General features: G+C 41.2%; 1 protein-coding gene across 1 annotated transcript; it reads left to right on the top strand.

Moving 5' to 3' along the window:
• The first annotated feature begins 294 nt into the window (after positions 1 to 294).
• Positions 295 to 1335, top strand: LOC139934417 (galanin receptor 2b-like). The gene has a single exon (XM_071928645.1). The coding sequence runs from the start codon at positions 295 to 297 to the stop codon at positions 1333 to 1335; it is 1041 nt and encodes a 346-aa protein (XP_071784746.1).
• The last annotated feature ends 11865 nt before the right edge of the window (positions 1336 to 13200 follow it).

The following is a 13200-nucleotide window of genomic DNA, read 5'->3' as shown; positions in this document are numbered from 1 at the left end:
CGTAACTGTCCGGCGGGCTGATTCTTCGGCAAGTTAGCAGCGGTTCACCAAAGCCTGGAGTAACGATTACAACGCCCAAAAATGCTGACAAGCTGAGTTAACTTTGCGCAATCGTATTTTAATGTCATCGGAGCAACTGCTGGACGCTAGAGGAGCAGCGTGTCGTCCGGCAGATGTTGTAGCATCTTTTACCTTGCTGTAACAGCAAAGTTTCATTGATTTGTCATGTTATAAAGGGCCTTTGCCAGCTGGTGGGATTATCTTTAACGAATAATTATCGAATGCAATATTATTATGGAGGAGGTATCACACTTAATGGATAACGACACCAATGAGGTTACTGTTGCGCCGGACATTGGCGCGACTTTTGTCGACAACGTTCTCCCCATAATCTACGCGTTCATCGGTGTGTTTGGGATGATCGGCAACGGGCTTGTTTGCGTCACCTTCTGGATCAAACGCCGCACCTTTGGGTCGGTCACCAATCTTCTAATTCTGAACCAGTCCATGATCGACCTGATCGATTCCTTTCTGTTTCTGATACTGCGACTCGGGCCCCAATTCTCCAAGAGGGGAGATGGTGATGTTGTGACCGAGCTGGCGTGTCGATTGTGGTTCTCCGAGTACATTATGTGGTCCCTGTTCATCGCGTCCACTGTAAATCTCCTCTTCGTCTCGTTGGAGAGGTACTTCGCGATTTGCCACGCCGTCCGACACCGGTCGTTGATCACGACTCGTCGAGCTAATATAGCCCGTCTACTGGCCTGGATCATCGGCTTCAGTTACCAATCGTACTGGGCGGCCTTACATCAAGTCACCTATGGTCAATGCTACGCTGTGTGGCCGAGCCCAGCTGCCCAGGCCGTTGGAGGCACGGTGTTCTTCTGTTGCGAGTACTTGATTCCGCTCAGCATCATGACGTTCAGTTACGCCAACATAATTATTACGTTACGATCGAGAAGTAAGCGAGATAACGCCAACGTAAACACGTTCCAACGGGCCAAACGTAACGTCACCTTCACGCTGTGTTTTGTGTTTGTGTCGTATACGGTCTGCTGGACACCAACTGAGTTTGCTTATCTTTTGTACAACATGGGGAATGACTACGATTTCAGCAGCTCGATGCATTTCACTTTCACTGTGTTCGTTCTTCTGAATATGTGTATCAATCCATTGATCTATTTGTTTAAGTACAAAAGGTTCCAGGGTGAGTTGAGGAAGCTATTTTGCCGCTGTGTCCGGAGTAATAAAGTTGGTGGAGCCGTGATCACAGTGGCCCCGGTAGTTTCAACAGCTAATGTAGCCGGTATATCAAAGGGCCCATGGGGTGTGTAAAATCACGTCAAATAAGGGACTTTCAGGGCACTTGGTGGCAGCAGACTCTGTAGTGTGTATGCTCAGAACTACGTACACAATGGACATTTTACCTGGTAAGTCTGCTGCCACCTATCGTTAAAAAGTATCATATTGTTTAAACCCATCTTGTGTTTATTTTAATGGAAAGCTTTGGACGCTAGGTGGCAGCAAACGAAGTCGTTTTGAGCATGGACACCTTTAGTTGGTAGTAACGTTGACTTTTGTATATGTCTGCTTATGGTCTGTTGCCGGTGTGGCAGAATGTTCTGTCTCCAGATATTATGTACCTCCCTCTCCCATTATGACGAACTAACTGTGTACAAACTGCCTCCGATAGCGCAAATTTTTGTCCGAACCCTCCTTCAGCCACTTCGAATTTCCGACATGCTCCGGGGACAGATCCGTATAACACCGACCCCCGACCCGCCCACCCAACTCATTAAAAATACACCACGCCAAAGTGATTAAACGACTTGCCCTCTACGTCACGATGTCATGACTGTATGCGAAATAATCACTGCAGACCCTAAGGATATGGCACAGTTTTGTTTACATAAATCTCGTATCCAAGTCGTTCGTAAAAAAAGCCCCAATAATTGGGTTTTCACCATATGAAACAATTATTGTGTTTCACAGAGAAAGCCTCAAAATCTAATTCTGAGGTCTCGAAATCAAATTCGTTGAAAATGACTTCTTTCTCGAAAACTACGTTACTTCAGATAGAGCCGTTTCTCACGATGTTTTATACCACCAACCTATCCCATAACTCGTCACCAAGTAAGTTGTTATGCTTATAATTGTTTTAAGCAATACTAACAATTATGTCCACTGCCCTAACAACCGCTGCACAAAAACAAATCACAATAAAGCTTTGGTGAGGCTCATTTTGCGTATTTATTTGTATTGAAGGCAAAACTTTTGCCTCAACCATTTCCATAGTTACTTATGACACTGAATTATGTAATTATTAGATTCACATAAAGGGAATGTATACGTTGTGTATATCACTCTTAAAATGAATGGTTTGAACAACTAACTTTTGGTTAAACTTCAAATTAAACATAGGCACTGAAACTTTGTTGATTAATTTATAACTAACCTTACATATAATATAAACAATTAAAAGTTCCGTGACTCCAATCTCCCAGACCTTGGCCCAGTTTCATAGAGCTGCTAAGCACACACATTTGCTTAGCATGAATGTTTGTTCTTGATAAAGACACGATTTAAATATCCACGTGATTGTCAGGATTAGCAAACAACAGCCGAATGCCAGTAACAAGCAAAGTGCAACAAATAGAGGGTTGGAAATCCGGTTTTTTTTATCAAGGAAGAAATTTCTTGCTGGGCAAAAATTAATGTTCGTGCTTAGCAGCTCTATAAGATTACGCTCAGGCTTACAGGTTGCATACTGGTTTAAGTAAAACAACTTTCTTAATATTAGTCCTCATAACATCACTACGCCATCATACAAACTGTTGGTGATGCAACAATCGGTACGCGCTCCATTTCCCTTTGTGACGCAATGAAATTCGCATCTTACGAAGCATTCGCAGGAAGTATGAACCGGGCTTTACTGTTTCGATCACTGATCGAGTGTTTAACCAATGACAATTTCAAGCGAAACAGTTATTGGTTACGACTGCCAAAACGCACCCAGATAGTCACATAACAGTATACAGCGTTTTGAGAATCTGTTCACATTGAAGTTTAAAATGTGGTTAAAGCAATCGCACAACATCGGTAAACAGTATTGTCCAAAGGCCCACAAAAAAGTCGTGTACCACAACTTATATATAAAATAACCTGTGAAAATTTAGGCTCAATCGGTCATCAGAGTCGGGAGAAAATAACGGGTAAACCCACCCTTGTTTCCGCACGTTTCGCTTTGTCATGACACGTGGTTAAATTAAATTCGATACCGAGAACTGATATTGCTTTAATGTTTTCTAAAAAAGTAAAGCATTTCATGGAATAATATTTCAAGGGAAGTCTTTCACCATTACCATATGCATGTAAACCCTGTAAGTTATTTGTAAATCTGAGAACTTTTAATTTTTGTTCTGTTCAGAAGTGTCCAAAGGCTTTAAAGGCAGTGGACACTATTGGTAATTACTCAAAATATTTATTAGCATAAAACCTTTCTTGGTAACGAGTAATGGGGAGAGGTTGATATTATAAAACATTGTGAGAAAAGGCTCCCTCTGAAGTAATGTAGTTTTCGAGAAAGAAGTAATTTTCCACGAATATGATTTCGAGGCCTCAAGTTTTAAATTTGAGGTCTCGAAATCAAGCATCTAAAAGCACACAACTTCGTGTGACAAGGTTTTTTTTCTTTTTCTTTCATAGTTATCTCGCAACTCCGACGACCAATCGAGCTCAAATTTTCACTGGTTTGTTATTTTATGCATATGTTGAGATACACCAAGTTAGAAGACTGGACTTTGACAATTACCAATAGTGTCCAGTGTCTTTAAGGAAAATTATGTCGGTTTTTATCCCCAAGAATTTGAATCTGAGAATCGTTTCTGTCAGATACGTTTCTCAGATTGTGTGTCGCAATGACAGACTATTCTTCCCGGCGCTCCAGATTTTCGACGATATCTTTTAAAATGCTATTTAGAAATGAATTGTTCACAGGTTAGTTTTTATAACAACCGAATGGTTTGTTCCCCTTAATAAGCGTGCTTTATATATTTGTTGTGGTATCATTAAAATGTAAATGAGACTGCACAGTGTTGTTGTTTACAATGTTCATCCTAGTGTTAGTGATAAGCATCATATTTCAATGCCAAATTTTCGTGTATGTGAAATTATTATTAAACGTCTTGTATGAGCGTATACATTGTCGGCTAGAGCATGCTAGAGCCTGTCTTTGTTCGTGTTCTTGTGCACAAATACAGCTTGTGTGTCGGTCTGCAGGGTTTTATGAAAGCTTGTACATGTACTTCGTAACAATACTTAAATTCGAGAATCAAAATACGCTATTTCCACAATAATGACCAATCGCGCATCAACAAGAAGTATTAAAAACATTTTAGATAAAACGTATAGACAAATTATAGACTAGCAAACTTACAAAAAAGCAAGATTAAAAAGATAAGTCTTCACTTTTCCCTTAATCATGTCAATGGATTGAACGTGTTGAATGTCAGATGGCAGTTCAATCCATAGTGTGGGGGCAGCCTATGAAAATGATCTGTCACCCAATGTTTGTAACGTGGGAAAAGCTAAACACAACTCACTTTTAGAACGTGGATGATTTCTTAACACATAATGATATCACTAATGTACTTAGGAGCTAAACCATTTAAGGCGTTGTATGTTAAAATGAGAACTTACGAATCAATAGGCAACCAGTGAACTTGGCGCAGAACTGGCGTAATGTGGTTAACATTTATAGTGTTGTGTAACTAATAAGCTTTAGTTCTAAACGGAACATTGTGCTTGAACAAAAAAGTGTCTACTACCATAGTAGTATAGTTTGCTTTTCTGTAGTAAGGCAAGAAAAACAAAACGATTGAAATGTAGGTAAACGTTATGTAGGTAAACATTACGAACCTTTCCTTTTTAGTTAAGTGTTGAACAGTTTTCTTTTGGCCGTGATTTTTTTTTTTTTTATCTGTACGCGATTAAGATAATTGTACGGAGCCCCTAATGGACACAGGTAATACATAAGATTGACAAGGTAAAGAAGAAGTTGAAATATTTCGTTCCCTCAAAATAACCTTTCATTCCCCGCGATCACTTCGTTGCGTCGAAACACTCAAATTGTTACTTCGAAGGGGCGAAATAACATTTCAGGTAGTCTTGGTTCAAGACTCTCAAGACTCCCTATGATAGCGGTTTTTGGTTGATAGCGGTTCGTGGTTGATAGCGCGTTGGGGGTGATAGCGCGCCCTCTTGAGACAAATCCAGGAGAGTCTTGAACAACGACTACATTTCAGGGGAAGAGGAGTACAACTATTTATACTGTTTTGAAGTAGTATTTGCTGTTAATGTTTACTACACTTAATGATATCTTTGCTTCACTCTGTTATACATGTAATTGTCGATATTTTTCTTGGGAAGTTTAACAATAAATATATAAATTCAATCGAAATGAATTTAATTGAATTGAATTTAATTGAATCGAATTGAAAAGAGCCGGTGTAGTCTCGACAATTCGAATAGCAAACTCTGCTACTCTTCAGGGGAATGCTGAATAACTGGTGGTGGTTGAAGGGATGTACAAGTTGGATTCTTCCCACCCAGTTTAATGTGCATCCCTCCAGCGATAATTCAGCCAAACCACCACTAGTCCAGCAATCTCCTGAAGACAAGCACTGAGTATACTTTGAAACGTCGAGACTACTCCGGTGTCAGAGGCAATTGTGTCCGCCATTCAATACTGTCCACTCCGGACACGTTTGCACATGCAAACGTGTCCGGGGCTATGCAAAAACCGTCCGGTGGACATGTACATGACTGTATGCATGTATGTGCGCGCGTAAGCATGCGTGCACGCACTGAACCTACGTTATGCATCACGTATTTGATGATTGCAGCGAATACCCAAAGGCCGAACATATTTTGCCATGTTATTCATGACATGCACTTAGCTTGTAAAAAGAAAAGGCGAACATGTTCCGTCGACCAAGGGCGTTTAACTGCAAGGATGGTTTTGCACGGGGGCGGACTCAACTGCATATGCAAATGTGTCCGGGCGGACACAATTGCATTATGCAGCAGCGTCCGGGCGGACACGATTGCATATGGAAAACCATCCGGCGGACATTATTGCACATGCAATAATGTCCTCCGGTTAGTATTGCATAAAGGCAGAATTGCATGCGACACCGGCTCTTTTCATCATAGCTAGCACCCCCTTAAAAGAGATATTATACATTGTTGTATACTCGCAAGTGTACTATTTCGTACTTATAGTTACTTCTTAATATTCACACCAGCATCAGACACCATTTTAACATTTCGGTGAACAAAGTAATATCTAGGGGGAACGTGACATTATTTCGAGGGAAGGGAACAACACAGTTGCAGTATTCTTTTTACCTTTTTCAATGTTTGTGTTACCTGTCCCTCATTACGGAAGCTGCGGACAGCAGAAAGCTCGACCAGAGTCGTCAGGCCTCGGGGTGTGTGCCACAATGCCTCCATAACACTCAACTACGGGCCCTGTCGTACTAGTATGTGCTGCACATTCGTCATTGTACAGTTTAGCATCGCGGTTGGGCTCTGCAAAATAAAGCCAGAGTGAATTCAAGACATTGTCGGGTTGGTGAAAAGGTTGACGGTACCCCTGTAGGTAGGCTTCTTTCAACTCGGCAAGGGTACATAGGTGAGCTTGCAGAGCAGAGCAAGCACTCGCCATCCCGTCACGGTCTTCCTTAGCGTACACCTCTTCTGTGATGATGGGGTCTCGAGGGCTGATGAGCCCGGGGCAGCACATAGCAGGAGAAGAACTCTCTGAACTCGGGACTGGACAGCAGATGACTGGACCGGATGGATCTGGCCTCGGCGTGTTTGACACAACGCCCTCATAGCACTCTGAGTAATCATTGCATCCATCGTCGATCAGTCGAGCATCGCGGTTGGGTATCGAGAAATAGAACCATTGGCTGCTGTCAGGTTGTCGGTAGCCCCTCAAGTATGCCTCATTCAACTCGGGCAGTGTACAGAGGTGAGCGTCTAAGTCAGAGCAAGCCTGCGCCTGCCCATCACGGTCATTAACAGTGTAGGTCTGACTCGCAATGATTGGGTCTGGTGCATCGTACTCTTGGTAGGTCAGTCCAGTCGCGTTCACAAGGACCTTGCTACCGAGTGCAGAGTACCAGAAGCTGATAGCAGTAGGTATGTCTGGGTACTTGCCAGCCTTGTAGGCCTGATGTGCAGAGTACCAGAAGCTGGTAGCAGTAGGTATGTCTTGGTACTTGCCAGCCTTGTAGGCCTGATGTATCTCCCATGGTTGACAGAGATGTTTGCCGGCTCCTTGACACTCGTCAGAAGCTGAGTGGTGCGAATCTGAAGACATCGTAAAGAAAGTATACACAATATTGTCAAGTAACATACCAAGAGAGCACACTCACAAGTTATCTTAGAAATTACACAAAATTAGACCTACCTGGTATCTTGGTTTTGATAATCTGAAGCTGTTTAACAAAGCCCGGCTGAAAATTAAAGGGGGAAAACAAGTCATAAGTTTTGTTTAGTGTTGTTCACACATAATTCCTGCTGCAGCTGCAAATATTAATTTACCAGGTTGGGTAAAGGCAAACAAATCAATTGATGCTTTTGTTAAATTAGCGTCATAAAGGGTGCGAGTAACTTAAAAAGTATGGTCATTGTCTAGCCCTGTAGGCATATTAGGACCCTTCTGTGGTATAATACGAAAGTGTAAGGCCGCCAGGGCCAGGTCAGCGCATAATTGTTCATCCATTGGCAATTTGGTGGTTTACAACAGTTTTATAGCATTATTGTCATTGTTGTGACGTCATTGAATGCACACAGCGTTAACATCTGAAATGGCCTATTGTTACCATGGTAGCTGTTTATTTTGCTCATATTATTGTAGCTTTCTTTTTACACATTTTTAAGAGTTGTCTTCTGCCTGTAGAACTTTTGATCAACACATGGCGGCCAATACTTGAAGGTTACTGATTACTTTTAGCTGACCAATTCAGGCATTCGTTGTGTCACATGATGTTCGCAGTCACTGTCTTCTGGGCTGACTGACACGTAGGCATGCTGTTTCGTTTTGTTTGTGGCTTTGAAATTAAGCAGGTGGAAATCTACACCGATATTTCCATTAATGCCATCCTGCACTTTGGTTATAGTTTAAAAAAATGTCATCCTTCGGCAAAAGCAATCATTGTCGCAGTTCGTCCTTGGAAATAAGTATTGCCAGCGAAGCCGACAATTATAAAGACAAATGAACACTACATAATTACTATTGTCATTTAATACTAATTACGGCTCGATAGGAACCGGGGTCGCATTGATACTGAATACATGCATCACACGCTCCCATAACATGTACGAATTGCGTTTTTCCATTTGGCTATTAAACGTTATCACCAAGAAACTAGAAATTTACATTCAGGTCTTTTGCTCACGAGTCCGAAGTTACTCCAAACAATAGTTTTTCAATCTCGCACGACCTTTTTATGAGCACAGCTAAAATCATCTCCCTGTTGATATTATGTGTCAGGAATGTAAGGAAGACTGTTAATAGCTGATGTCAATATTACTTCATTGGAGGATAACACGTATTGTAATATGTCAAGTCGTAAACTTTGGTGAAATTCACTTAAATTTTTTTCAAAGAATAGGGAAATCGAGTCATATGACTATAAAAAGATTTCAATTGCGTCAAAAAACAATCATTTCGAATGCCCTTATCCAGGGCTTTTCTGAGAGATTTCCGAAAAGCCCTGTTACTTAATCACTCTCAAAACGTTATCTCTGGGAGATCCAATTTGTAAAGCCGCTTTGCTGCAGCGTTGAGGCATAACAAAGCAAGCTCCCAGAGATGACATCAGCGGCATTATCCTTTGACGCGCGCTCTCAATGGCAGAAGTGTTTTTAGTTTTCCCAAACCTTTCGGTTGGGGCCTGATATTTTAATCGATAATTACGAAAAATTCAGAAGTGTACACATATCAAAGTTACATTTAAATGGTGAACAATTGCATTATAAACAAGTTAAAAATACCATTTCCGTTGAAAACATCTGCTGAGGTAGCTGTTTAAGATTTCACTGCATACGCTGGTGGCTCCCGGCTATGGCATAAAAACGTAAAATGGGGTCCAAGGGAAGTGACGGTGAAGAAAATGAGAAGTGAATCTTCGGTTTGTTTTTTAACCGATACGCCCAATTAACTGTGTACTACATTTACAAACCCCGTTCTGTCAATGGTCAACTTACCTTCTCTGGTCCATAATAGTAGCTACCGCCCCACTCCACCATAGCCGGCGGGTACTGCGACGCTGTAGCCCCGTTCAGCTCACACACCTTATCCCGCTCGGAGTAGTTGATGGAGAAACATCGAGTATCAGACAGACACAAATTGCCGCAGCTGATCACCGAAATACCCGCCAAGGTCCGGTATCCGTACCCGTGTAGGATCAAGTCGGCCAAGTCACTGAAATACAGGTTTCGAGGAGAGGTGCCGGTGGTTGCGTTTGGACAGTGGTTTGCTGCCCCGACCAAAAGCAAATAAGTTACCGCCAAAAAGAGAACACATACCATCTCGCAACAATTAGTGTGTGCAAAAGTCATTCTATTCACTTGGTACCAATCGTTCAGTTGGTATTTTGAATTGGGTTAAAGAAATGTTCAATAGAATAGAACAATATAAGTGCCGTTAAAATCGCATTAACTTCCTCCTAATTTCAAGATTTCGGAATCAACATTTCAGCTCACACTTCAGTAGTGGCACGAGTTGAAATGACACACGCTGTGACGATGCGGCGGTAGCTTTTGAAACACGAAAACCCGAAAGACACGCTCTTCTCATACTTTTCAAAGGCACCAGTCGACCCGCCCTCTCGAAGTGGTGACGTCACTCGATTTACATAATATGCACTCCAAGGTAAAGGATGGCGCGCATCTGAGGAAAGTTGGTACCCTGCTTCTTGCAAATACAAATACGTGTTAATAAATGAAAAATAAATGTAGGATACCGGTGACGTGGGCGGACCTTATATACAGATCTTTCTCTGGTGGCTATTTCGTGTAAATTGTGACATTGTCTACAGTTATAACACAACCAAATTGGTGATGTATTGTTAAATGACAATAATTGTTGGTCTGCTGGACTCTGATTGCATTGTTTGACTAATATTCAAAAGAGTCTTGTTTTTCTTTGTAATATTATTCGATTGGAAAAGCGCTAAACAGGTAGAAATTTGCTTTGAATGTAATCTTGAATAAAAACCAAAAGATAAAAGCACCCTGTTTAAATTATTACGTCAGTATAAAATGTGCCATGTAGATTATACTTTAAAGATCATTCATAAATACCTCTAACAGTTTCGCTATTCCTATTGGTGGAGAGCGCGTGGCGTGGGTGTGTATAAACCTTTGTTTATGACCAGTAAAAAGTGTTGAAACATGGGCATGGCACGCGAGCTTGCACCTGTGATTATAAGACAGTTTCTTCATTCCTATTGGTCGAGAGCAACGGCCGGGGCAGTTGTGTCAAATCACGCGATACGCACGACGCGCACAACATTCACTTATAAGGAGTTGTTTACCCGAGGGCGGCGGAGGGCCTTACTATTTCATAGCTGGAGGGCTGTTGTGTTGAAATAAATCATTGAACAATTATAATTGTTGCATTTATTTTATTTTTTGACCGAAAATGTATTGTTTTATGAATGGGAATCAAAGTGTGTTGAATCGGTTTTCAACTCGTGGTTTAAACCCGCCGAGGCCTGGTTTTTGATAATTTACCTCGACTTCGTCTCGGTAAACTTATCAAGAACCAGGCCTCGTTGGGATTAAACCACTAGTTGAAAACCTCTTCACCACACATTGATTCCCTTATTAATTAAAATAAAGCAACACACAAATAAGCAAAAAAAATAAAATTAAAATTTGCCGATTGTATACTTTTTACGACAACTGAAGGCCGAGTCACACTGCAGCGATAACGAAGACGAGAACAATCACGACGCAAGGAGCGAACGTAGTCTATTGGTTGAATTGCTCCGCGCAAAATATACGCATACACTCATTCAACCAATTGAATGCGTTCTCTTTGCGTCATGATCGTTATCACTTTCGTTTTCGTTATCGCTGCAGTGTGACTCGGCCTCACGCGGGCTCTTGTTTATCATGCACTGTCTTGTACAGTCACTTGTATGTTTGTATACACCGCTTTCCTGTATTTCTTCTTTCTCAATAATGAACGTTCATTCTTGGAAGTGTAAGTTTTTGTAAATACATCATCCACTCTATGTTGGAATCAATCAGTACAAACATGGTATCAAATAGTATCAAATGCTAATCCCATTTAAGTAGAGTCTACAAAGAAAGTTTTCAGATTGTCGTAATGAATGCGTTCGATAAGCTTCCCCGGGTCGCGATTTTTTTTCTTTTCCAAACGACATTTCCCCCTTTCCGTCAAAATTGGCTCTTTCCGTCAAATTACGTCAAAATGAAATTGGCCTGCTCTTTTACCAAATCATTGCAATGTCGTTTTATGAAAAACAAATTTAGCCCCCGCGTCGACAGAAATAGAAAGAGCTAATCGAACGACCACTCGCCCTCTAGTGGTGACGTCGTGCAACTCGGACCAGCCCCAAGTGACTCGTTCGACAAGCAGGACACTCAGGGCTGACCCGGCTGAGCCCCTTGAATGCCGTCTAAGCTATTCAAACGTACCGGGGCAGGACCGGGGTCGACCCGGGGAAGCTAATGGAACGCACCCATTTATCTGTTGACATATATTTAAAAAAACTGTCCCGGTGTTGTATTTTAGATTTGTAAAAAAACTTCACCAAAGAATTGGCTAGTTGTTGAAACGGTAATGGTGGAGTAAAAAGAGTGTTCAACCATAGACCTGACGATTGCTACATAATAAGACTGGACGCGTTATTAGTATGGCTCTTTGTTCAACTCAAACTTGAGTTGCTGATGCGTTTTTGATTAACTTTAAAAACAAAGGAAGGTCGCTGCGATCCATATCGATTTTTGTTGCGGCTGTGTGATTGTAGCTATATGAAGCGTATGAAAATGAACAATTTCAAGATGTGTAATAAAGCACAGATATAAGATCAGACGCCATTTTTATTGTCCATAGAACCAAAATAGAAAGAAAAGATTTTTAAAAATCATGTATGTGTTGTGGTAAGGTTGTGACCCAGATTGTTGTGACCCGGGGCTTTTTTTTTTAATTTTTTTTTTTGAATACATAATTCACATGGCCGTTGTGACATGTAGTCCAAGAGAATATGTTTCCACGGGGCGAAAAACTAATTAAGTATATTTTAAAACAAATATATTTTGATTCCCTCAGAAAGAAAGGTTCTTCGTTTAATTGCTTTCCTGTTCCGATACGCGCGATATTTTAACATTCTGTCGTATTATATTGTGTATATATTTCTACCTTTTTAAAGAAAGTACATGTTTTGTTTTGTTTTCTCCCTTAGCTTTTGTCTGTAGCTTTAAACGACAAGGATCAATATGAGCAGTTCTAAATGTTTATTGTTTAAAGCCATTGGACACGTTCGGTAAACAGTACTGTCCAAAGGCCCACAATTCGTGTATAATAACAAACCCGTGAAAATTTAGGCTCAATCGGTCATCGGAGTCTGGAGAAAATAACGGGAAAACCCACCTTTGTTTCCGCACGTTTCGCCGTGTCATGACATGTGTTTACTATAATCCGTAATTCTCGTTGTCGAGAATTGATAATATTGTTTAAATGTTTTCTCAAAAAGTAAAGCATTTCATGAAATAATATTTCAAGAGAAGTCTTTTACTATTTTTTAGTATTACCTTCTGTAAACCCTGTAAGTTATTTGTAAATCTGTGAACTTTTTTTTTTCTGTTCCGAAAGTGTATAATGGCTTTAAAGAAGCCGCGGACAGCAGAACACTCGACCATAGTTATATGGCCTTGGAGTGTGTGCCACAATGTCTTCATAGCACTCATCTTCGTTCCCTGTGTAGGGACCACATCCGTCATTGTACAGTATGGCGTCTCGGTTGGGCTCTGCAAAATAATGCCAGATTTCCTCGCAGTCGTGCTCGTGGCTATGAGGTTGACGGTACCCTTGCATGTAGGCTTCTTTCAACTCGGCAAGGGTACACAGGTGAGCTTGCAGAGCAGAGCAAGCAC

Source organism: Asterias amurensis, chromosome 3, assembly GCF_032118995.1.
Source record: "Asterias amurensis chromosome 3, ASM3211899v1".
In the NCBI taxonomy this organism is placed as follows: domain Eukaryota; kingdom Metazoa; phylum Echinodermata; class Asteroidea; order Forcipulatida; family Asteriidae; genus Asterias; species Asterias amurensis.
The sequence above is the reverse complement of the archived record's forward strand: the minus strand, read 5'-3'. Positions and strand labels throughout refer to the sequence as shown.

Bases quoted from the DNA above. Each gene is read 5' to 3' on its own strand.
- LOC139934417 (XM_071928645.1), top strand. From the start codon at position 295: ATGGAGGAGGTATCACACTTAATGGATAACGACACCAATGAGGTTACT.